The 23967-nt window shown below is 54.4% G+C and overlaps 8 protein-coding genes across 8 annotated transcripts; 5 read left to right on the top strand and 3 right to left on the bottom strand.

The window, feature by feature from the left end:
* Nucleotides 1-1614: 1614 nt before the first annotated feature.
* CkaCkLH20_01110 (g2 mitotic-specific cyclin cdc13) lies at nt 1615-3541 on the top strand (the record flags this gene model as incomplete). Its single annotated transcript, XM_038883830.1, has 3 exons — nt 1615-2610; nt 2664-3203; nt 3257-3541. 3 exons carry the CDS (start codon nt 1615-1617, stop codon nt 3539-3541), a joined length of 1821 nt encoding a protein of 606 aa, XP_038751425.1.
* A 1412-nt stretch (nt 3542-4953) lies between these two features.
* On the top strand, nt 4954-5889 carry CkaCkLH20_01109 (signal sequence receptor alpha chain; the record flags this gene model as incomplete). Its single annotated transcript, XM_038883829.1, has 3 exons — nt 4954-5037; nt 5096-5532; nt 5598-5889. The coding sequence occupies 3 exons, from the start codon at nt 4954-4956 to the stop codon at nt 5887-5889; spliced, it is 813 nt and encodes a 270-aa protein (XP_038751424.1).
* A 1136-nt stretch (nt 5890-7025) lies between these two features.
* CkaCkLH20_01108 (uncharacterized protein) lies at nt 7026-7604 on the top strand (the record flags this gene model as incomplete). The annotated part of the gene is made up of 2 exons (XM_038883828.1): nt 7026-7437; nt 7546-7604. 2 exons carry the CDS (start codon nt 7026-7028, stop codon nt 7602-7604), a joined length of 471 nt encoding a protein of 156 aa, XP_038751423.1.
* A 378-nt stretch (nt 7605-7982) lies between these two features.
* CkaCkLH20_01107 (histidine triad nucleotide-binding protein) lies at nt 7983-8866 on the bottom strand (the record flags this gene model as incomplete). Its single annotated transcript, XM_038883827.1, has 2 exons — nt 7983-8716; nt 8776-8866. The coding sequence occupies 2 exons, from the start codon at nt 8864-8866 to the stop codon at nt 7983-7985; spliced, it is 825 nt and encodes a 274-aa protein (XP_038751422.1).
* Nucleotides 8867-9354: 488 nt separating this feature from the next.
* CkaCkLH20_01106 (helicase associated domain-containing protein) lies at nt 9355-16767 on the top strand (the record flags this gene model as incomplete). The annotated part of the gene is made up of 4 exons (XM_038883826.1): nt 9355-13144; nt 13196-13330; nt 14230-14596; nt 14661-16767. 4 exons carry the CDS (start codon nt 9355-9357, stop codon nt 16765-16767), a joined length of 6399 nt encoding a protein of 2132 aa, XP_038751421.1.
* A 1231-nt stretch (nt 16768-17998) lies between these two features.
* CkaCkLH20_01105 (GATA zinc finger) lies at nt 17999-19829 on the bottom strand (the record flags this gene model as incomplete). Its single annotated transcript, XM_038883825.1, has 5 exons — nt 17999-18655; nt 18710-18773; nt 18827-19002; nt 19342-19516; nt 19663-19829. The coding sequence occupies 5 exons, from the start codon at nt 19827-19829 to the stop codon at nt 17999-18001; spliced, it is 1239 nt and encodes a 412-aa protein (XP_038751420.1).
* Nucleotides 19830-21389: 1560 nt separating this feature from the next.
* On the top strand, nt 21390-22420 carry CkaCkLH20_01104 (rRNA assembly protein; the record flags this gene model as incomplete). The annotated part of the gene is made up of 2 exons (XM_038883824.1): nt 21390-21643; nt 21703-22420. 2 exons carry the CDS (start codon nt 21390-21392, stop codon nt 22418-22420), a joined length of 972 nt encoding a protein of 323 aa, XP_038751419.1.
* Nucleotides 22421-22878: 458 nt separating this feature from the next.
* Nucleotides 22879-23598, bottom strand: CkaCkLH20_01103 (uncharacterized protein; the record flags this gene model as incomplete). Its single annotated transcript, XM_038883823.1, has 1 exon — nt 22879-23598. One exon carries the CDS (start codon nt 23596-23598, stop codon nt 22879-22881), a length of 720 nt encoding a protein of 239 aa, XP_038751418.1.
* Between the last annotated feature and the right edge of the window lie 369 nt (nt 23599-23967).

Raw genomic sequence — 23967 nt, 5'->3', positions numbered from 1 at the left:
CCCCCCCCCCCCCCCCCCCCCCCCCCCCCCCCCCCCCCCCCCCCCCCCCCCCCCCCCCCCCCCCCCCCCCCCCCCCCCCCCCCCCCCCCCCCCCCCCCCCCCCCCCCCCCCCCCCCCCTGAGCCTCCAGACTGAGGGAGCCCGACGTCGACGTCTGTCAAAGAGACGAGGCAGCTAATAGGTTTTGCCATGAACATGCCTCGTGTCGCCCTTTCCCACGCGCCAGCTTCGGGATGCTAACGTGGTACGCCTTTGTCCTCGACCTCGAAGTCCGCGAAAAGCCAACGTCCTCCGTTTCACAGATCCAACTGACAAAGAAAACGTTGATGGTCTTTGAAGACAGAAAAGGGGTAAGGTTGCTCAATGTGTCTATCCAGCAGCTTACTTTCAACGGGATTGACCGGATTGAATATGGAAAAAAACCTGGCGAAAACAACAGACGAGTCACAGGCGTGACACCAGTTTACGATCATAACAATGGTTGTCCTGGTTATATGATATCACCGAGACGTCGTCTGAATACCACTGTCCTGGATTCGCATCGTGTTGCCATTGACTGTTCCCCGGATTTGTTCATGCACGTGTCGTTGCGCAGAAACACTGACATGCATGAGAGGAGTTCAAAACATTGGATCCGAGTGAGGCAAGGTAATGAGGGTGCGACTCAACTGCTACCTCCGAAGGGTGCGGCGCCCAGAGTTGGAGGTACCTTACCTACCTATCCAATGGAACCTGACCTACCTAGGTTCTCCGCCCCTTTGGAAGCCGCTAACCGGACAACGGAGGTCCCACCGAAGCGAGCCAATCCCAAAGCGCGTTGGGCTCGCGTCTTGGGTACGTAGCTACGCATTTCAGTTGCCGTTATTTACATTTCATGGAAAATAATAAACAGGGTCGCTCCAACCTTAGTAGAGCGGCTTTTTGGTCATAATCCGCCCCGTCGCGGCAGTCACCACCATACAGTCTTTGGCTGAGACCTTTTATTCTTGTCCAAAGCTGTTTCCCAGCCTTCAATCCTCTCTACATCCTTCCCTCCTCCAGTCCGTCGTTGTCGAGGCAGCCTTGCTTGCTCTATCTCATCTTCGCCAATCCTCCAGATAAAACGGTCTTCCCATCGTTACATCACTAACCAGTCGCAATCTCCCTCATCCATCCCTTCACTCGAACCAAGCCGTCTCTGAACTTGCCGGCTACCTAGACTCGGGGACTGCTCCTGCAGAAAAAAAGGCGAGGGAGCCTTTGGTTTTTACATTCTATCGGACGCGACTACGGATATTCCCACGACACATCTTCATCGACCGCAGCTTCAGAATTCTTCGCTACCCCTCCAGGTTGCCGTCGCAAGCAAAATCAGTCAGCAGCCCTAGGTATCTCGAGCCCAGCGATCGCTATGGACGCTAGAGTAAGTCACCTTCTCCCTTGAGGTCTCCCTCGCCGGCGTGCCATCCCATCTGCCAAGGGCTACATGGGCGCTTCTCTCCATCGGTCTATTGACTCACGTTCCTCATATTAGCCCCAGCGGCTTCGAGTCCATCCCGGTGGCAACGAGAATAACATCCCTTCAAAAAACGATTCCATACATCAGCGACATAAGTCTACCGGCAATCTCCAAGCCATGCCTCGCAATGGCGCTCTCCAGGTCGCTGCGAAGCGTACCGCATTTGGAGACGTCAGTAACACGGCAAAGAATCTCGGCGCACTTCCCACCGACCTCGCAGGCAAGGGCAAGGCTAAGGCTGTTGATCCCAGCTACAACAAGGAGAATGCAGTCAATGGCAAGGACGGATTCGCTCGACCTGCCCAGCGGTCCGCTGCGCTGAACAACAAGGCTGTTCCCGCTATAGCGGAGTGGAAGCAACCCAAACTCTCGGTCCGCAATGATGCGCAGCCCAAGCAGGTCGCGAAAAGGGCTTCGGTAGCCCACTTCGACGCCAGGCCCGCCAAGAGCAAGTACGTCGCTCAAGATCCAATCCTCGCCACGACCGAGTCTTCCAGCCGTCAGCCTCGTCACCACAAGTCCCAGCCTCAGCTTAAGAAGGAGCCTACTGCGCACGTCCTGAGGCGCACCCAGAGCAAGCTGTCTTCCACTGCACAACAAGCCACGGCTGTGGAGTCGTATAAGCCAATGGACGACGTGACCGAAGCTGCCTATGAGGACGCTGTTGAACACATCGGTGATGAAAAGTACCACGGCCCATACCACCGCCGTTCGGTCGAATTGGCGGACGACGTCCGCCCGCTTGAGGTTGACTTCCAGGACGACAACGTCCCTGTCGACTCGGCCACGAATTCCCTTCCCGAGTCGGCCGGCGCTCCCGTCCTGTCGGAGCCAGAGGAGTACTGGGACGAGGAGGAGGAGGAGGAGGAACTGTACGACGATCAGGGATACACAACTGCCCATTCTTACCGGTCTCGGGGTGACCTTACTACTGGCGGTGCCACTACAGTACTTGCCCCCAAGGTCACCGATAAGGTGCAACAAGAGCTGGACACGGCCCGGGCCATTGTCGACAGTACCCGTACTCAAGAGGAGGTTGACGACGAGGTCTGGGATGTCTGCATGGTTGCAGAGTATGGCGATGAAATCTTTGAGTACATGAGGGAGCTCGAGGTACGTTTGCCTACCCGTCACGGGCGAGAGTCAAGGCTGACAGAAATCTGCAGATGAAGATGTTACCCGACCCCCACTACATGGATCACCAAGCCGAGATCCAGTGGTCCATGCGCTCAGTCCTGATGGATTGGCTTGTCCAAGTTCACCACCGTTTCAGCCTCTTGCCCGAGACGCTGTTCCTTACCGTCAACTACATTGACCGCTTCCTGTCATACAAGGTCGTCTCCATCGGAAAGCTTCAACTTGTCGGTGCTACTGCTCTGCTTGTTGCTTCCAAGTACGAGGAGATTAACTGCCCGTCGCTGCAAGAAATTGTCTTCATGGTGGACAACGGCTACAAGGTTGACGAGATTTTGAAGGCTGAGCGATTCATGCTTAGCATGTTAAGCTTTGAGCTTGGCTTTCCCGGTCCGATGAGCTTCCTCCGAAGGGTCAGTAAGGCGGACGACTACGACCTTGAGACGCGTACACTGGCGAAGTATTTCCTTGAGGTTACCATCATGGATGAGCGTTTCGTCGCCAGCCCGCCCAGCTTCCTCGCTGCGGCGGCGCATTGCTTATCCCGCTTGATTCTGAACAAGGGTGACTGGGTGAGTTTTGGCACATAGGTTCCCCTGATGACGACATGGCTAATACGAATCAGACTCCTGCCCATGTCCATTACTCTGGATACACATGGGGCCAGCTCAAGAACCTGGTCTCCATGATTTTGGAGTGCTGCCATTCACCGCACAAGCACCACCTTGCAGTTTTCGAAAAGTACTCGGACAAGAGGTACAAGCGCGCGGCCGAGTACGTCCAGACGGAGCTCAAGAAGGGCTTTACTCTGCCATACCGCCACTCCATCGGCCGTGCCTCAGCCTTTGACTTTGGCGATTTTGATGGCAACGCTGCCTACGCCAAGGTGCCTGTCGAGCTCCAAGGCTAGTAGGACAATTGTGCTCGACCAGCAACCTCTTATCGTGGGAGAGGACTTTTACCCGGACACCAACGAAGCGCCTGGCTCGACGCGAGCAAATTTTTCTATTCTGAACGACTGTGATTGCAAAGGCAGCCGCTGCTACTATTTTAATACGACGATTTCGAGGACGAGTAGGAACGCGGCCCCGACTCGACACGCAACGATTAGTCCAGCAATGGCGAGCACGACTTTTTTTTTCTTTTCCCAAGCAATGTTTACGACTGCCAAGGCGGTTTGTTGACGACATTGGACGATGTGACGATACCCACGACAGGTTTTCGGCTTTGGCCTTTCATTTCTTTTGGTTGGCAGTCGTCGATTTGTTTCATTCGCGGCCAGCATGTTCCGGCGTTAGGAGGCAAGATTCCCCTAGAAGACAAGGCAAGGCAAGGCATACGGGCCACGGGCGGGTGGCTTTCAGGAGCAAAACAGCACCAACAAAAGCTAATGACGATGGTGGAAGGGAATGGCATAGATGACGGAAAGGCACAGACTATGAAATGAGCTGCCCGAGGGTTGGGACAGGCACCAACTTGTGTATGAGTTATAATTCTTTTGCAAAGGGATTTGCATTTTCTATGTACTGTTACAGTTCAGCTAGAGCTTCAGCTGGCATGGCTACGAAGGCTACGTCTCGGTAGTTGGGTTATTATTGAGACAATGAATATCTTGAGACAGAAATGCGCGTTCTTGGTGCCCTGCAGTCTGTCATGGTGTTCCTCTGGAACACCTACCTGACGTACCTTGCCTTAGGTAAGATGTCTTTCGTACTATTCCAGGTTTGCGTTGGAGCTTTGGCCAAGTTCTCTGCCAGGTGCCTGCTCATTGAGCGGACAGTTGCAGTATCCCCGGGCTGGCTTCTGGTAGGTTCGGGTCGGGTGGCGGGCTGGCTGGGCAGCTCTCCGTTTGGCACTTGCGCCATTAAGCCTCCACGCGCCAATGGCAGCTCTGATTGGCCAACAGCCCCAGACCTCGACAAAAAAGACATTCGGGGTCCTGGACCTAAGGTACCTTACCTGTAATAACTCACCTTCCATTCTCCAGTGGATCACGCTGTGAGGCCACATTGCTGATTTGCGTCCATGCTCGCTGATTCACTCACGCGAACCTGCCTCCGCCGCGCCTGCGCATGCGACACTTTTTCCGACCCGTCGCCTCGCCTCCAGACCTGACCTGCCCCAGTTCAACGTGACACCTCAGCGACAACGATCTGCATTGGATTGGGACTACGACTACCCCCTTTGGTCTTCCATCACTCTTCCCGCTTCACTACTCCATTTCCTCTCCCTCCCGCACTCCATCATTGATTGCGATCGTTGAATTGGTCAAGTCGCATTCAATTGACGCTTCTTGCCGCTGCCGCCACCCGATCCGCTACCATGGTTTACTTCAAGGCTTCTCTCCTGGCCCTGCTGGCCCTTCCCATCTTTGGTGCTCTCGCTGCCGAGGAGAAGGACGCTCCAGTAAGTCCCTGATTCGGGAATCGCATCACGGTTGCCACGCAATTCTAACCGACGATAGGTTGATACCGATGTTACCGCCCCGACCCTGAAGGCCGACATCGCGGCCACCTTCCCCGAGGCCGACATTTTCGGCGTCAAGCTGGTTAACGGTCGCCCCACCAAGGCTATCGTCGAGTTCACAAACCACGAGGATGCGCCCATTCAGGTCGCAATGGTCGGTGGACTGCTGTCCAGCACACAAGAGCTTGCCGAGGAGGCCAACCCCAGCGACTCTATCCTCCGCAACTTGACCGCTGCTCGCTACGACCTGACCGTCGAGGCTGGCGACAAGAAGGCCGTACCCTACTCCTTCGCACTCGACATGCAGCCCCAGGATGTCCTCCTTCAGCTCGTGGCTGTTGTCACCAACTCCAAGGGTGATGTCTTCCAGGTCCAGGCATACAACTCTACTGCCGCCGTCGTCGAGCCCCCCACGAGCATCTTTGACCCCCAGATGTACGTCAAGCCCCAACTCACCCACCCATTACCTTCATGGAGACCGCGCTGACAAGCTTGCACAGCATCTTTCTCTACCTCTTCCTTACTGGTGCCTTCGCTGGTACTCTCTACTTCGTCTACAAGACATGGATCGAGGCTCTGTTCCCCCAGGCCAAGAAAGCCAAGACCTCTAAGAAGGCTCGCCAGGTCAACGTGACTGTTCCCTTGGCCGACGCCGACACCGCTGCTGTTGCCTCCTCCACCGGCAAGAGCTTCGATGAGAGCTGGATTCCTGAGCATCACCTCAACCGCCCTGTTGCCAAGCGTGTCAAGAGTGGTGCTAGCGGCAAGCTCAAGACCAAGGTTGCTGAGTAGGATGACAGCACACCTACGCCTATGACGCGTGTGAAGCAACGCACCAGGCGGGCCTGACCAAGACTTTTGCCTTGCGTCGATCGGAAGACGATGGAAGAAAGCCTTCGTTGGGATGGAAAGAAGCCCTCCAGGCATTCCCTTTCGCACTGTATGAGGAAGGTCGAAACAGAAGCATTGTACAATATTTGCAGATTAGGCAGACACATCGCCAACATATTGTAGAAATATCAAAAGCTTTCTTTCGCAGAGGATGCAGTTTCTGAAAAGGGGTGTAAGCAAGACGAACATCTCCCCGTTGCTACCTATCTAGGGTGGACCAGCTGTGTGGCTGGGGCGGCTTAACCCGCAGCCCCTTCAACCACAAAGCAGACGAGCACAGGTACTCTGGGCTCCCTTGTCATCATCCCCTCCGACGTGGGTGCCGTCGTCGATGTGACGATCACCGTTGTCACAATATTCGTCGTACTCATCAACGTCATTATCCCGTCTGCCACGACAACAATTGTTGCAATAGCAATCAACGACAGCAGTAGTAACAATGCTGACAGAGGCTGTAGATAGCTACAAGTCGCGATACGATCTTTTCTACCGTCTCTTGGCTGTTTCTATTTCATCTGTAAAAAAAGAAAAAAATTGTGTCCCAAGGTAACTGCGAATCGTTTGATGGGTTAGTTCATTTTGATGGAATAAGAAAGAAGCCATCCTACAATAACTACGGTATACTAAGGTAGATAGATGGCTGAGGTCCCCAATGTCACGCTTAAGGGGTTCCAGGTTACTCAGCATTTAGCTAGCTATACCTTACCTACCTACCTTACCCCAGAGCGTGTCCCCTAGCTCCAACGACGCCAACGCGCATGAACGCGCTTTTTCCCGCGCCGGGCTATTAGCTCTTGCTGCATACACCTCAATTGGAGACCTACTACCTTAATACCCAAACCATCAACATCCTTCCCCGTTCTTTCTGTCCCTTCTCTACTCGCAACCACTTCACCCCCTCAACAACCTCCTCTCTGTCGTCACACGAGCAGCTGAACGACGGGTCGCATTTCACCGCTCTCGTCTTTTTTCTTCTTCTTTAGTTTCCGCATATTCTTTCCCTCATCACTTCCAACCCACTCACAGGTCCAATCAAGATGGCGCCCACGACCGAGGAGCCCGCCCAAAAGAGAGGCCGCGGCAGACCCCCCAAGGTGCCCGGCGAGAAGAAGGTTTATGTCCCCACGGGACGCCCCCGTGGCCGCCCCAAGGGCAGCGGAGGCGTCAAGAAGGCGACTACACCCAAGAAGCCCGCCGCCGCCACCGCCGCGGCCGGACGACGCGGCAGACCCAGGAAGAGCGACGCGCTTGAGGCCGCCGTTGCCGATGCCACTGAGACGCCGGCCAAGAAAGGAACCCCGGGTCGTCGCGGCCGTCCCCGCAAATCGGACGCGTCCACCGTTGCTCCCACCCCGAAGAAGGAGACCAAGAAGAAGGGCGGCAGGAAGAGCGATGCGGCAAAAGAGAAGGAGTCGTCTCCGGCCGACTCGTCTTCGTCCGAAGAGGAAGGTTAGCCGCACCCGTACTGTCACGAGCGCGCACACTCGCTACATCTAGTCTGCCATCCTTTTCACCCAAGAACTCAAAGTTGAAGATCACCAGCTCACCATTATGCAGCTAAGGCCCCTAGAGATGTTGGCGTGAAGTCGCCCTCCGAGGCTGAGGACTCTGCCTAAAAGGGTGCGTCCATGGCTCCCATTGAGGATCATGGGAGGATTGCTCGGCTGACCGATGTAACAATCAGTAAACGGACGAATGGAACAATGTACTTCTACACCTGACTACGGATTTGGTCTTGGGGGTTCAAAAGACAAAGGCGTTGGGGTATCGCTTCTAGAATTTGCTCAGAGATGGTGTCGAGGTCCCTTTTTTCTCCGCCCGAGGACCGCCAGGCACACAAGGATTCGGCCATTATTAAGATACCAAGCTACTCGCTGAACAAGAGACTTTTCGATCTGCATATTTTCCACAAGACTCCCTTGACTGCTTCGTTCGGTTGCATGCGATAATGGCGTGGTTTCCCCCCTTGATTGCCGCTTCCACAATCGACGCTCTTATTCCTTTTTCCATTCGGTAAACTCGTCAGACAAGTGTTCCTTGAGCCGAGCGAACTGGTTACCAAAATTCCGGTGGCATCTCCAGCAAACTAGATCCCTCTTCAGGTGATGCCCCTCGCGACCTGGATGGTCTGGTGGCAAGGGAAAGTTGGCCAAATCGATCAGGAACGCGGTGTTGAACGAGTTGTAATGCTTGCGATGCTTCATACACCCGGAGTACATATCGCGAGAGAGAACGTGGACATGCAAATGGTTCATGCTGGGGTGCGCGTGGACCCCCGCAACGACATCGGCTAGCCAGTCCCGTCCCTGAGGCAATTCATCGCCTGCCGACTCGACGACCCCGTTCAAGATATCCTCTCGCGCCGCCTCGGCTTTGCTGCCTTTGGCGAATTTTCGTTGTAGTTCCTTGGCCACCAAGTTCTTTAGCTTCAGAACCTCTTTCTGTACGGACGCCAGGAATTCGGGATCGTCGAAAGCCTCGAAGGGGTGGAGGAGGTTATGCGCTGAAGATCGAGGGAGGAGCAACGTGTGGACGCTAGCCTTGGGGTAGAGGTCGTTGATCGCGACGAAATCGTCATTATGGTATATGACACGTGAGGCAGGAAAGGAGGCGGGATCGTCGATGTAGATACCGAGACCGTCGCGGCTCTTAAAGAACTTTCCTCGAGAGGACTTGGGAGGGGCGGCTGGAGGCTCAGGCTTGCGTTTTCGTGTCATGAGCTCTGTGACTGGGTGAGCGCATGTTAGGTCGGTGCTAAGCAGCCATAGTGGTGGATGGGAGATATACATGCGTTCTTCGGAGCTGCTGGCGTGGGAGCAATCCCCTGGATTTCGTCTTGTGTAATTGCATCTTCTGACTCTGGGTCGGTGCTGGCCATTTTCGGTTTTCCGTTGGCGAGAAGTTGTATTCGGGATTGTTGAAACAGCCGGCTTGGTTCCTCGCCAAAGCTGAGGCTTCAGTCGACCATGCTAGTGTAGAGTCTCTGTGGTGTCATTGACTCACAAGTCCGCCCTCGAGAGCTGAGAGTGATGATGTGGGTGTTGTACGAGGTACGTGAGAGCGCAGCTTGGGGACGACACTAGACGGTGTATTGTGGTTTACCCACAGCGGGGTAGCTGCAGGAGCAGCCGTGCCCCGCCACCCGTCTCCGGCACCCGTTGCCATTCGCTCGGCACGCCAACCTCTGCAACCGCCGCTACTGCGTTGAGCTTCCATTACCTAGCAAAATCTCTAGGCGGATCAGAAAATCCGACATTACGCCAACCTCACTCAGACCGTCTTGTTGTGTCGTCCCTACACCTGCACGAACACAGCACCGCATGGCCCGTATTTTCCTCAGCCGACACACCGAGTAACTGGCCGAGTATGGTCAAGAAGGGCAAGGGAAAAGATAAGGCCGCCGTCCCTACCCCGGCGGCGCAACCCGCTGCCGCTTCGTCGTCTAAGGATGCCGCCAAGGGAAGAAAGGCTGGCGGCCAGTCTGCCATGGAGCAGGCTGCTGGTCCTGTTTCTGGGAAGCCAACTGTCAAGCAAATCATTGGTGGATCTTCATGGACCGGGAAGCTACCACTGAACTTATTCAACGAGTTCTGTCAGAAACAACAATGGGAGAAGCCTGTTTACGATGTCCGCAAAACCCCTGAGGGATACGCATGTTTCGTCACCATTGCCGCCAAAGACCCAAAGACCCGAGAGCTGACAACTTTGGACCCTTTCAAAATCCATCCAGACTTCAAGCATCTCGTCACTAGGCCTACCGCCTTAGAGGCAAGACACTGCGCCGCCACTTATGCTTTGTTCAGAGTCTGCAGCATGCAAAACAAGCACACCGTCCTACCGCCAGATTACAAATCTCTGTGGAAGGACTTCCAGGAAATCAAGAAGCAGGACGTCAAGGACGGCAAGGGTTGGATGTATGATGCGGATCCCTTCAAGACGCTCAAGGATCGGCAGGATGCCAAAGCCGCCGCCGAGAAGAAACGAAAGGAAGCTGAGGCTGCGAAAGAGAGGGCAAAATCCAAGCCCGGTGCATCTGGATTGGTCGTCAACAACGGACCCGGCGGATCAAACGTGATGAAGGGATGGACGCAGGCCCCCAAGATTGAGATGGGCAAGCGCTCGCGAACGCAGATTGAGGCTCTCATTCAGAAATATGTCGTCTGGAACCCGAACAAGGTTCAGATGTCGCCCGCCCAGCGAAAAGACATCATCGAAGAACTAAGCAAGCTGGGCTTCAGACGGAGCCACGTGGAAGAAGCAACGGATATCTGCAAGGACCGTGAGGAGACTCTAGAGTGGATGCTCATTCACGTCCCTGAGGATGACATACCATCCTGGGCATTGCCGGAGAGCTATGCGGCAGGCATATCAGTTGCATCGATGGATCTCAAGAAAGAAGCGGCAATCAAGCGTCTGTCTGCATCGGGTTACTCTCTCGACTTATGCGCTCGTGTCTTCGAAGAGGCAGGCAATAGCGAGGGAAGGGCCGCCGAGATATTGCAGCAGCGTCTAGTCGGACAAGTGTCCACAGACGCTCCGCAGGTGACGGTGGAGGAACTACTACCTCCGGGCATGTCGAAAGAAGAGCTCTGGCAGGACGAAGTGGCTGCTATGGAGTCTTCCTTCGGCGACCATTTCAAGCAATCTTCTTCCGACATCATCCAGATCAAGCTTGAATCGGTCGAGAATGGAAACAAGTCGGTTGAAGCAGCTATCCAGGTGCGGAAGTCACCCAACTACCCGGCTCGACTTGTCTTCTCCGTTGCTGCACAATTGCCAGCGCAAATCAAACTGTCCGTCATCAAGCAAACTGTTGCCTTCCTCGACGAGTCTTACCGCGAAGAGCCTATGAGAATTTTCGTCGCCGTGGACTGGATCCAACAAAACATCAACGACATCATCGAACGGCCCGGAAAGTTGGTGGACATCGCTGCTGTGGCATCCACAGCATCCGAGGTTCCGAATGAGTCTCGGCCACGAAGAGGCAATAGGCTGCAAAAACCTCCTAAGCCTATCATGTGGAAACCAGATCCTCGGACACGTGAGGAATGGTTGAGGAGACAGGAAGACTCTTCTTGGAAGAAGATGATAGCCAAACGCAAGACCCTTCCCGCGTGGCAAGTCCAGGAGGATATCGTCCGCATCGTCGATGAGAACCACGTCACCATCATCAGCGGTGAGACTGGTTCCGGAAAGTCGACCCAGTCGATGCAGTTCATCCTCGACGAACTCTACAGTAGAGGGCTTGGCAACTGTGCCAACATGCTTGTCACTCAGCCCAGGAGAATTTCTGCACTTGGTCTGGCAGACCGTGTGGCTGAAGAACGATGCACCAGAGTTGGAGACGAAGTCGGATATGCGATTCGTGGCGAGAACCGCAGGGGCAGTCAAACACGCATTACGTTCGTAACAACTGGCGTGCTTCTCAGGAGACTTCAGACGTCTGGCGGCCGGATCGAGGATGTCGTCGCGTCGCTCGCCGATGTTAGCCATATCGTCATTGACGAAGTGCATGAGCGCAGCTTGGACACAGATTTTCTTCTAACCATTGTCAGAGAGGTCATGAAGACGAAGAAGGATCTCCTGAAGTTAGTGCTCATGAGTGCCACTCTAGACGCTGCGTCGTTCAGAAACTACTTCACCTCTCAAGGACTCAATGTCGGCATGGTGGAGATTTCTGGTCGTACATATCCTGTCGAGGACTATTATCTCGACGACGTCATCAATATGACAGGCTTTATGGGGGAGGTCGGCGACTTTGACAGCTCCAAAGGCGATGCCATGGGAAAGACGATTCAGAAGCTGGGCGCTCGTATCAACTACGGCCTGCTCGGCGAGACAGTCAAGGCTATTGATGCTGAACTCTCCTATGCTCAGAAATCTGGTGGGATCCTGATCTTTCTCCCAGGTGTTGCGGAGATTAATCAGACATGCATTGCGCTGCGGACGAATTCCTCGTTGCACGTGCTTCCACTTCATGCTTCTTTGGAGACCAAGGAACAAAAGCGCGTCTTCGCTCCACCGCCTGGAGGCAAGAGAAAGGTTGTGGTTGCTACGAATGTGGCAGAGACATCTATCACAATCGACGATATTGTTGCCGTCATTGACAGCGGAAAGGTGAAGGAAACAACCTACGATCCCTTGAACAACATGAGAAAACTCGAAGAAAACTGGGCGTCTCAAGCAGCATGCAAGCAGCGGCGTGGTCGCGCGGGCAGAGTTCAAGCAGGCAAATGCTACAAGTTGTACACGCGCAACCTCGAGCAGCAAATGGCAGAACGGCCCGAGCCTGAGATCAGGCGAGTGCCCCTTGAACAGATGTGTCTTTCGGTTCGTGCGATGGGTATGCGGGACGTAGCAGCGTTCCTTGCTCAATCGCCGACGCCACCCGAGAGCACCGCGGTAGAGGGAGCTATCAAGCTGCTGCAAAGAATGGGTGCGCTAGATGGCGATGAAATGACAGCTCTGGGTCAGCAACTCGCCATGATCCCCGCTGATCTTCGGTGCGCAAAACTCATGGTGTACGGTGCCATTTTCGGATGCTTGGACGACTGCGTGACCATATCTGCGATACTGAGCACTCGCAGTCCATTCATGTCACCCTCAGACAAACGGAACGAGGCAAGGGAGGCACGCATGCGGTTCTCGCGGGGAGATGGCGATCTACTCACCGATCTCGAAGCTTTCCAGCAATGGGAACAGATGAGATATGAGGGCGTGGGCCAGCGGCAACTGCGCTCCTTCTGTGACGTGAATTTCCTCTCGTACCTGACGCTTTCTGATATCTCTGCCACGCGATTACAGTACTACTCGTCACTTCGAGAGATTGGGATCGTTGGGGCCAGAGAGGTCACCTCGTCCCAAGGCCAGAGCAGGTCCGGAATGGCGCTACTCCGCGCGCTCACGGCATCAGCTTTCAGTCCGCAAATCGCGCGTATTCAGTACCCCGACAAGAAGTTTACTAGCACCGTCTCAGGTGCAAAGGAGTTGGATCCCGAAGCCCGTATGATCAAGTACTTCACCCAGGACAACGGGCGAGTGTTTGTCCATCCCAGCAGCACGTTGTTCGACAGTCAGGGGTTCTCTGGAAATGCGACGTTCATGTCGTATTTCACCATGATTTCCACCAGCAAGACGTTCATTCGGGACCTGACACGTAAGTTGTGAGTTTGTGAGTGGTCAGAAGCATGTTACTGACGTATCTTAGCCTTCAACTCGTACACATTACTTCTGTTCTCGGGTGCCATCACGTTGGATACGCTGGGAAGAGGACTCATGGTCGATGAGTGGGTGCGGCTTCGAGGCTGGGCGCGACTGGGAGTCCTGGTATCAAGACTTCGTGGTATGGTTGACGACGTGATAGCTTTGAAAATTGAGAACCCGGGGCTGGACCTCACGGAAAACGAGGTCATCAAGATGGTTGGGAGGCTGGTAGAGCTAGATGGCTTAGATGCATGACAGTCGGTCACACGTCGGTTCAGAGAGGCGTACATGACTGACTACAATAGACAATAGGATGGATATACACTGGTCTTGGCTGCTTCATTAACGGCGTTGGATGCTGAAAGGATTGTCGACGCAGATTTCGTCCCCGCTATGGTTTTAATGCTATTGCCGTGCTAGTCGACACAGTTTCTGTCGCCCGTCGGCATACTCTTCTGTGTTAGGTGCCTATTCCAAAGCTCGTTATCCGTAGCGCGGCCCATAAGTAACATCATCCACGCGGTTTCGCGGCATTCAAAAGATTCAGAAGAATTTTCAGCTTCCCGCCATACCCGCAATTTTCATATCAAACTGTCAAGAGAAACTTGCTGACATGTTTCTGAACGCAGACTGATACGTCTTCAAACCCTACGAGTGACGAGTATCTGGGTCGAAAGAACGGATGTGGGCCCTCCCTTACCTGGAAAGGGAAAGGTGCATAAAGTTCCTGGAGATCAGCGTCCGGGGTGCGAGCCGGGGGACGCGGGGTAGCTCGGTACCCAATCGCTGCTGAGCGAGGGGTGGGTGTGGTGACCAACCCCCTTCTCCCCAATTCATTCTGCAACGGACTTACGCAGCAGCGCCTCAGCAATGGCCACACGCACAACCACAACAGAGCTTGTGCGTCTTTCCTGTCGGAAGGACCCATCATCTTCCAACCACCCACTCACTGCGCATGTCCACGGCTTCAAATAACGCTGTCCGGATGGCCTCGACTGGCCTGTCGCAACCTCGACGCTTCTGATCCCCCATCTCTAGTCGACACCAACATCAATGGTGGTGAGCTCGCCACAGCCATGAAGCTTACTACGCCACATGCGAAATGGGCCGCCTTTGCCATTATCGCGTCGCGTATGGCCCTGGCGGAAGTTCGACCTGCCTTCATCAACCCAGAGGCTCTCCTACAAGATTCCCTGTTCAAGGGCCCTTGGGAGAGGTATATCCAAGCACCCGAGGACAAATCCCGAATTGTTCCCTATCGAATTTGGGAAGTTGAAGGGAACATCACCACTTCGCATCGGACAGTTGAGGTTGGGGCCGCGGCGGCATATACATTCGAACATGGTATCACTATTGGGCCCGGCGGCGAGCTGACGCTCGAATTCGAAGAGAACATCTCTGGCCGGTTCGTTTTTGAAGTACTGACCGATCTGTGTTTTGGTTCCTGGCTAACTCTGGTGCTCTTCCAGCGTATGCCTCGACGTTTCCTCCGTCGGCAACGACCCCGAGATCTACCTGGCTTACTCCGAATCCTCCCTCTTTGCAGGACCGATCCCGGACGCCACGACAGACCAACAAGAGCGCGACCTACCCTTACTCTTCAAATTCGATGATGATACTGGCACTGTCTGCGTGGGGAAAGACTTCATACGGGGCGCCTTCAAGTATCTCACGCTTCAAATGCCCGAGTATCCTGTACTGTCGAGCAGAGTGGTGGTAAAAAAGGCTAGTGAGCAGGATCAAGCAGTTTTGGGAGGCGATCAACCGCCGCTTGAACCCTCCGACAGAAACCCTTACGACAAGCCATGGGTGACACTCAAGGGTCTATGGGTCAATTGCACAGCATTTCCGTCGCAATCGAACGGCCGAGCGTATTCGGGATACTTTCACAGTTCCAGCAACATGCTCAATCGCATCTGGTACTCCGGCGCATACACCCTTCAGCTTTCGACTATAGACCCCAAAGAAGGGTCGTCTATAATCGACTACAACCGCAACATTGACCACAATGAGTCACCCACGGGATCTTGGTATTCGAACTTTACCATTGCAAATGGCTCTGCCGTGACGACTGATGGAGCAAAGCGCGATCGCGTTGTCTGGCCTGGTGACATGTACATCGCTGTGCCGGGCATCGCGGTCAGTACTTACGATATGGTTGCCATCCGCAACGCCCTCGACGTCCTGTTTGATCACCAGTATCCCGACGGGTCCTTGCCGTACGCAGGTCCCCCTTTGGGCTATCGCGGGGAGTTCAGTGATACTTACCACCTGCATACTCTGCTTGGTGCCTACAATTATGTCACGTTTTCTGGGGACCTTGACTGGCTTGCAAAGCGCTGGCCTGCGTACGTTAAAGCTCTGAATGTGAGCATTGACAAGGTCGATCACACCGGCCTGATGCATGTTACCAGTGGCGCCGATTGGTTACGGCCTGGTATGACGGGCCATAATCTTGAAGCCAGCGCCATCCTCAGCACGGTGCTGGACAAGAGCGTCAAGCTAGCCAAGTGGCTGGGTGATGATCGCCCGGCTGCGCGACCCCGCGGCGTGTGGTCCGGATTACGCGCCGTTATGAATGCCGGCCTCCAGCAACTGTTTTGCGAAGACACCGGCTTGTACTCCGACAACATCGGGAGACGCAGCTGCCGAGGACCAGAGCACACCGACCCGCAAGATGGCAACAGCTGGGCTCTGATTTCCGGCGCAACTCATTACTCTCGCGGGTTGCTCGTCTCTCGCAACCTGCGGTCTCGCTGGACCAAGTACGGCGCGCCCGCCGTCGAATTCCCCAACACAATCTCGCCATTCGCATCTTCGTTTGAGCTTCTTGCTCACTCCGCCGCTGACAACCACGATGCCGCCGTTGAACTGATGCTCCTAGAGTGGGCATACTTACTCGAAGGGCCAGGGTTCACCAACTCAACTCTCGCAGAAGGCTTCCGTATCGACGGTGACGTGCAGTACCCGGCATACTGGTCCGCTGCTCGTAATTCTCACTGCCACGGTTGGTCCTCGGGTCCAACGACCGTTCTTACCAGCGAGATTCTAGGTATTCAGCTCCTTGCTCCAGCAGGGTCTGAATGGACCGTTCGGCCGCACCTGACGAAGTGGCTTGGCTTTGCCAGAGGCGGCTTTGCCACAGCCCAGGGCGTTTTCGAGGTCAAACTCACCCGCGTGATAACATCTACATCGTCTTCTGCCAATAACCAACAGTCGCAAAGACGTGGACAGATTGTTGAGATAATAGCCCCTCAGCATACCATCGGCACCTTCCAATGGACACCGTCTTCGACCGAGGTCGAAATCGAGGGCGGTCGCAAAACAGCCTGGATCGCATGGGAGGACGACGGGCAGACGCCTGGCTCAAAGAGCGTTATCGAGCAGCTCGACATCACCCTTGGCCGAATTGAGGCCCCAAGCGACGAGGAATGGCACCGCCAGAGCTTCATTTACCGTGACGATACGAGGCTAGTATATGACGAGTCCTACCACGCTCCAGATGTCGAAGAGCGAGAGGCTGGTGTGGTTGACTGGGATGCGCTGGAAGCAAACTATGTCCGGCCGTCAATGTGATGTTTTGATACGACCATAAATGTCAAAATGTGGAATTGTCCGCCCGTCTTCATCGGGCATGTTTCTACTTCCCCTCGTTATCAGGTGGAAAGATTACAAGGGACTTAATGTGTGTACGTGTACGGCTGGTATGATGGTGGGGAAATTGGCAAAGGCGCAACTGTACATTACTGAACGATTGGGTTATTTACTTCGTCTACGTACTTGCAGAGTAGGCATCCGAATTCATATAGATGTATCACAAACTCGCAGGGCTCGCCGGTCGGAAGCTGTCGCTCCAATGCGGCGGCAGATCGGCGGTGTAAGTCAGCGGTCTTCAAGAGAGAGCAGACGAGGAAGGGCAAGCGAAAGGTAGCCGGGGGGAATAAAGCTGACTGCAGGGGACACTATGTTCCCGCAGGACTGAACGAAGCTGTGTTCTGCAGGCGCGAGCTCACTGTCCGTGGGAATCTATGTGTGTTTCACGAAGCTGGCGATATCTTTGTGTGCTTCGTGCTCCTATTCTGGCGTGATAGGGACGAGGATGCAACGAGAATAATATCGGGGACACGAACCGTACGACGACGAAAATAACAGCAGGAAGGACGGCAAGCGACGGGAGGGAAAGGAATTCATGATCATCAATCGGCGGGCACTGCCTCTATTTTGGTTGACAAGAAAAACTTTTTGGTAACCCGCGCCTCGAGCAGTGTACTCCACGCAAGAAATCCCATTCCTAGAATCATCGCTGGTCTCAACCAGCCCACCGCCCTTTTCTTTCCGTTTCGTTACGACCTCTTTGGACGCTCGAAAACCAAGAAATGTAGAACGAGCCCAACAGGCCACGACGCCTGTACCTCTCTACCAGCCCGAACCTTCGTAGCCCCTAACTCATCGCGGAGAGCGATGCAGTATAGACGTGATCGCTGACTAGAGAGCAAATAAGAAACAAGAAAACACGCAGCATTATAGGTATAAGTGTGTGAAGTCGGGAAAGCCGGCCCCTGAGCCCCCGGCACAGTCCATCATGTTTTAGGGGAGAGTTTGTGTTGCGTAAGCGCTCAGGTCAGTTAAGGGAAGAAAAAAAATCGAAAGGGTGCATGACGATGCGCTGTTTGCCGTCTTCGTCACCGTGGGCTTGGTTGCTATCGTCTCCGCCGGCCTCCGCTATCCCAGTTGCCGCAGTCCGGCACCACCTCCGTTATCCGACGTCATGCGTACCCGATGTCATCCGTACCGTCAATTATACCAGTCAGGTTGTAGTGGATTGAGGGGTAGAGACTTCGGATTCGGCGCCGCCGCCGACGCCACCAACCACATCAGCGACGCGGAGTTTCTTGGCTGCCCTACCGGAGTCTGAGTCAAATGCCTCTCTTACCTCCTTGAGCTCAAGCTCCATCTCATCTAAACGTCTTTTGAGGTTGTTCTCCCTTCGATGGCTTTCTTCCAGCTGTTTGTTGCTGGTCTCCAACTGAGATCGCAACTGGGCCTCGGCTTTGCCACTGATCTCCTGCCCTCGTCTTGCGCTCGCCTCATCTTGCTCCATTTGACTCAGTCTTCCGCGGAAGAGCTCGTTGATCAGCTCGAGTTCGCTGACGCGGGTCTTAAGAGCCGAGTTCGCGGCGATGAGTTGCTCGTGGGTCTGAGGCACTTCGAGGTGACGGTCGCCATTCAAGGGGGAAGCGGAGCGGTTCTCTGATCCCACACCGAACGCCGAAAGTTGTGAATCGTCCATACCACCAAAGACGGGAAGGCTAGGGTTGTATAACGACGGCGTCGCATTGCGCGACCCGGGAGAATCGGAGCCATCGGCGTTGCCGTTTGCCGACTTTCTGCGTTGCGCATTGAGGTCAAGACCGTTCGGATCGGTTGCGCCGTGGAAGTTCGCTTGTTGTTGCTGCTGCTGTTGCTGTCGCATTTCAGGTTAGCTGGATGCCCTGTAGTCTCAAGCGCGGTGACATACCTTTTTCTTCGAGGCAAGATCAGGGCGCATCGTCTTAACGCGATTCCTACTCTTGATGACATCGCTATTCCACGTTGAGCAATACGGATCACACAGAGCCAGGGATGGTCAACTCACGTTTTCAGGGTCAAAGGTCGATTTCTTCCGTGTAATTTGAGGAATAAACCGCAAGCATTGCAGAGAACGGAGCCGTATTCATCTCTGCGCCACAATGGTGTTGTGGATGTTTGGCAGTTCTGACATGTGGGCTGCGGAATGACGCGCTCGTGGTTAGCGGTGGCCATCATCTCTGTCTGCGGTTTCTGTCTTGTCTCCGGGTGTGTTCGTTGTTGTTCGTCGTCGATTGCCTATGCTGTCTGAATCCGCCTTGTTGCTTTCCGCGATGATGCGGACCGTGGTGGATAAGGTAGGTACTCTTGAAGGGGGGAAAGTTGACCAAAATTTATCCTCTTATCGCCCCACTTTTAAAGGTCCCACTTGGGACCAGGTACGTTATCAATCAAAGATAAGGTACCCGACGGCAAGAAAGCCAGCCAACCACCTCGCCCTGCGCCAACTTTCGCGCGGAACTTGGATCATATCCGTTGGGTGGTTGAATACGGAACGCAAGAGACAGACAATAAGGTACTTACAGTGCCAATAGCGGGTCCTCCGCCCATGGTAGCCGCGGGGGAAGCGTAGGTATGTTGAGCGGGAACTGGCGCGGCGGGAGTCGGTGTGGGCGCTGGCGCTGGCGCGTGGGTGGGAGCTGGAGCTGGAGCTGGAGCTGTCGCAGGCGCAGGCGCAGTTGCAGGAATAGTCGCGGTCCTGTGGATCAATTGTCAGTTCTTATCATCCACGATCAAATAGAGTAACGCTGATTCCGCGCGCATAGAACCGGCCTTATCATGCTGGTCGGTGTCTCTGTCCAACGTGCGGGTAGATCCTGCAATTTCTTCCATGTGTCCACGTACCGCAGTTGTGGCGAGCTCGTCGCAGAGTTTGCTTGAGCGAGTGCCGAGATGCCCGGCAACTGGTGAAGAGACGCCGAGGCCGAAGTCGAGGTTGAACTCGGTCGCGAGATGGGCTCGAGGGTCGTCGGCGGCAGCGACATGCCAGAGAGTGCTGTGCCTTCTTCCATGGCCGTCTGGATGGAAGTTCGATCGCCGTGCGCTTGAGAAGGAGAGATCGGATCGAATAGACGCCCCGGAAGGGGATGCGAACGGTGGGCTATCGAGAGAAGGCGCTGAAGATATTCGCTTTCGTGGAGGACGCCGCAGTTATCGAATTCCTAACGGACTTTGTCGAGAATCGATGTGGGCGCAAGAAAAGTCTCTTTTGATAGCTGGCGGCTGATGGTGTTGATCCGGGCAGGGAGGGTCGCGAGTCCACTGCGCGATGTCGAGTCAGACGCGTGAGACTGCAAACTTCTCAGCGAAGTAGAACCACGTGTTGGCTTGTTGTGAGTCTCGTCCGAAGTGTCGAAGTCAGCCTGCGTCAGGTTCGATTGCACAGCGGGTGCGTGGCTCAGGCAGGAGAAAGTTTGGATACGTATCGGTAAGGTAGGCGAAGGAAGGCAGTGAAGAAAAAAAAAAATCAGTGCTGCATGTGAGCACGGCCGAAAGAGCGACTCGCAAGTCAAGAGCGCGTAGATCGATCGCAAGGTGGGTAGCACCCTGCGAAACCGACTTGAATTGGCCGGGAGGGGGAAACAACTATGGTGAATTGTCTAGTTCTTCCAAGAACCGGGTCTCAAACATTGGAACGCAGCAGCAGTTGTCACTTTTGTCGGCGTAAAAAAAGAAACGTTCGACAGCGATGCCATGTTCCCGCTCATCCCCTGAATGAACGGTCAGTACGCGACAAGCCCGACCTATCACGTTGTTCTGCTTAGTCGCCGTCTGGGGTCTCATTCAATATGCGTACTGATTGGACCGGATGCTTTGCTGGCAAGTGGAGAGCCCCTCAGCCTTACTGTGAAGATTGAGATGGGCCAGCCCGAGATTTTGTCAACGTAATAGGGGCATATCAGCGCCCCTGTTCAGCTACCTAAGGAAGAGAGGTGATGCTGTTATCTGATCCGCCGATAATGAACGGCGATACCGTCGAGGGTCCCATACTTGGCAGTGACAATAAACGTGGGTTCCAGATTATCACAACGTTGAATTATCAAGCTGGGAGACCGACTTTCAATCCTTTCTTCTCAGACCGCCACTGACGGTTCTATCCGTGCAGGCAAACGTGGTCTGCAGACTCTATCCATTTCTAGACATACTGCGCGTCTGATGCTCTGGCGCGCGCGTGGGGGGGATACTGGAGACGGAGAGGTCCTATAGTTGCCGTCTAGGTACAGTGAGTTGACCTTCAAGGCTGATCAATTGCAACGCGTACCAAGTGCCCGGGCCATATCAGTAATTCGAACCACCTCGTAGAATAACAAAAGTCAGTTCAGTATCAGAACAAGAAAGATGATAATGATTGTAGACAAGAGACGCGCAGTTCCAGCCATGAAAAGATCAACCGTTGTTCGGAACGCGCAACCTTCCTTGAGGTGGTCCGGGCGCGCTCACCAAGGGCGCCCCACTGCCTACACTTATCGATAAGAAACTTTTTGAAGTCCTTGCTGCCGCCGCATTACTTTTTCTCAAAATCCGACGACAACAAACTTCCATTGTCAAGCACACGACGACGTCCACCCAAGATGCCCTCCACATACAAAAAAGACAAGCCGTGGGATACGGACGACATCGATAAGTGGAAGGTCGACCCCTTTACGCCTGCCGACAATGCAGGCGGCACTTTCGCCGAAGAATCGTCTTTCGCGATCGTCTTTCCCAAGTACCGCGAAGTTTACCTCAAGGAGGCATGGCCTCTTGTCACAAAGGCCCTCGAAAAGACGGGCATCGCCTGCTCGCTTGATTTGATCGAGGGTTCCATGACTGTTAAGACGACAAGGTGAGACCTTCCCAGTACCCGTCGTCTCTCATAGCTTTGCGCTAACACGCGACGCAAAGAAAAACCTTTGATCCCGCTGCCATCCTCAATGCCCGCGACCTCGTCAAGCTCCTCGCCCGAAGCGTCCCCGCGCCGCAGGCAATAAAGATTCTCGAAGACGGCGTTGCCTGCGACGTCATCAAGATCCGCAACCTCGTCCGTAACAAGGAGCGCTATGTCAAGCGCCGTCAGCGCATTCTCGGCCCCAACGGCTCAACTCTCAAGGCCCTCGAGCTCCTCACTCAGACCTACATTCTCGTACAGGGAAGCACAGTGTCCGTCATGGGACCCTTCAAAGGCCTCAAGGAAGTACGCCGCGTCGTCGAAGACTGCATGGCCAACATTCACCCCATCTACCACATCAAGGAGCTCATGATCAAGCGTGAGCTCGCAAAGGATCCGGAGCTTGCGAACGAGAGCTGGGACCGTTTCCTACCCAATTTCAAGAAGAAGACGCTCAGCAGGAGACGTGTGCCGCACTCCGTTACCGACAAGTCCAAGAAGGTGTACACCCCCTTCCCGCCCGCGCCCGAGAAGAGCAAGGTCGACAAGCAGATCGAGTCGGGAGAGTACTTCCTCGGAAAGGAGGCCAAGTCCAAGGCCGCGCAGGCCGACCGCATCGAGCAGCAGAAGCAAAAGAAGGAGGAGAAGTTGCGCGAGAGGGAAAAGGATTTTGTACCACCCGAAGAGCTGGGCCACAAGAAGAAGAAGAGGAAGAAGAGCGAGGACGACGAGTGAAGGGTGGCAATGTGAAACGTGGTGAGGTTTCTTGTCAGTAATGGAGCGGAGCTTGCCTAAGGTTCCTCAGCAAAGGAAGGGTCACCAGGTGCGTGGATGAGAGGGTAGCTCACCCAAGATACCCTTCCATTCCAAAGTCGAGGAGCCTTCTCACCCGGACAGTGGCAGACTACAAGGATAACATCGAGCCAAGTTGTATATCAGAATGCGTGTTGTCACGATGGAAGCAATTATGGTGTAATGGAGTTGACTCAAGACCAGCGGTGACAGAGCTACCCTGGAGAAGCAAGATGGCTTCAGTCTCATATGAAATCATTTACTAAGCAGCCTTCTTCCAACTCGCAACGTTTCCGTCTCGGTGCTTGCCGCTGTATACCAAGAGCCAATGCTTCCGTTGGTGGCTCGTTCTTTCCTCACGTTCCGGTCCCGCCAGTGCATCGTTTCATCATCTTTCCCACTCAGGATGAGCAGTCAAAGTACCGACGATAGTAATATTGACCATCAGTGCCGTACGGGTAGTAGAGCTCCCAGCCTTTGGCATAGTTGTTCCACTCACGGCCAGCATACTTGAGCCGGGGCCGGTACATGGGGTGGACGTAGAAGACGGTGACCCAGGGGAGGCCGGAGTAGACGTCCTCCCAACTACCCCAAGCCCAAGGGTGAAGATCGCCAGTGAGCTCGCAGTCGTTATAGAAAACCCAGGCGCGGTTGGGGACATCCTTCCGACTTATTTCGTGGCACCAAGCGCCAAAGGTGCACTGGCTGGGGTTCTTATTGGGAGTGCACCAGTCGGTGGGATTAGGAGGGTCGATTTCGCGGCGGGTACGCTGGAGATTGTGGGTTTCGCTGGCGGCGGAGTCATTGAGGTTGGTGATGTTGACGAGCGTGTTCCAATGCTCCTTGTCGACGGGGATAAGCTTGATGCCGTACTCGAGAGCGTGATCTTCAGTAATGTTGAAAGGATTGTCATGAGGGAATGTATTGGGGGCAAGGTGAAGGCCGAGAGCGAATTTAGAGTGTCCTTTTGCAGAAGCGTCCCTGACGTAGGCCTGCGCAGAGAGCATACCGCCCTCGTTGGCAAGTGTAGTGGCGATGGCCTTTGAAGAATCAAAAGCGTCCACACTTGCAAGGAGGATGATTACTATGGTCGTCAAGAAGAGACTTGTTTCGTGCCACATCTTGGGCACTCGGGTGAGGGTAGGTATCGATTCTTATGGTTTGTTCGTATGGTGGTGAAATATGAAGAAGTGAGAGTGTCTATGACTATTGCGAAGCGAGACGAGTAGAGAAAGAGAGTGAGTAACACTTCAAGAAGTGGTGGCTCTAATGGGGTCTTGCTAAATTCAATGCTTGGGAGAGTATCTGTCATCCGCCTACCTGAGGTACTCGACGAAGCCGGAAAAGAAGGAGCCAGTCTGGCAAGTTCTGCTGGTGGGCGGTGTTCATAAGACAGGAATGAAATCCGAGAACTAAACGAGGGGGCAAGCAGGATTCAACAAAGAAGTATCAACCCCTGCGGCTCCGTAGCACGCAGCATCTAGCCAAAC

Source organism: Colletotrichum karsti, assembly GCF_011947395.1.
Source record: "Colletotrichum karsti strain CkLH20 chromosome Unknown Scaffold2, whole genome shotgun sequence".
Classification (NCBI taxonomy): Eukaryota; Fungi; Ascomycota; class Sordariomycetes; order Glomerellales; family Glomerellaceae; genus Colletotrichum; species Colletotrichum karsti.
This window is presented reverse-complemented; position numbering and strand designations above follow the sequence as displayed.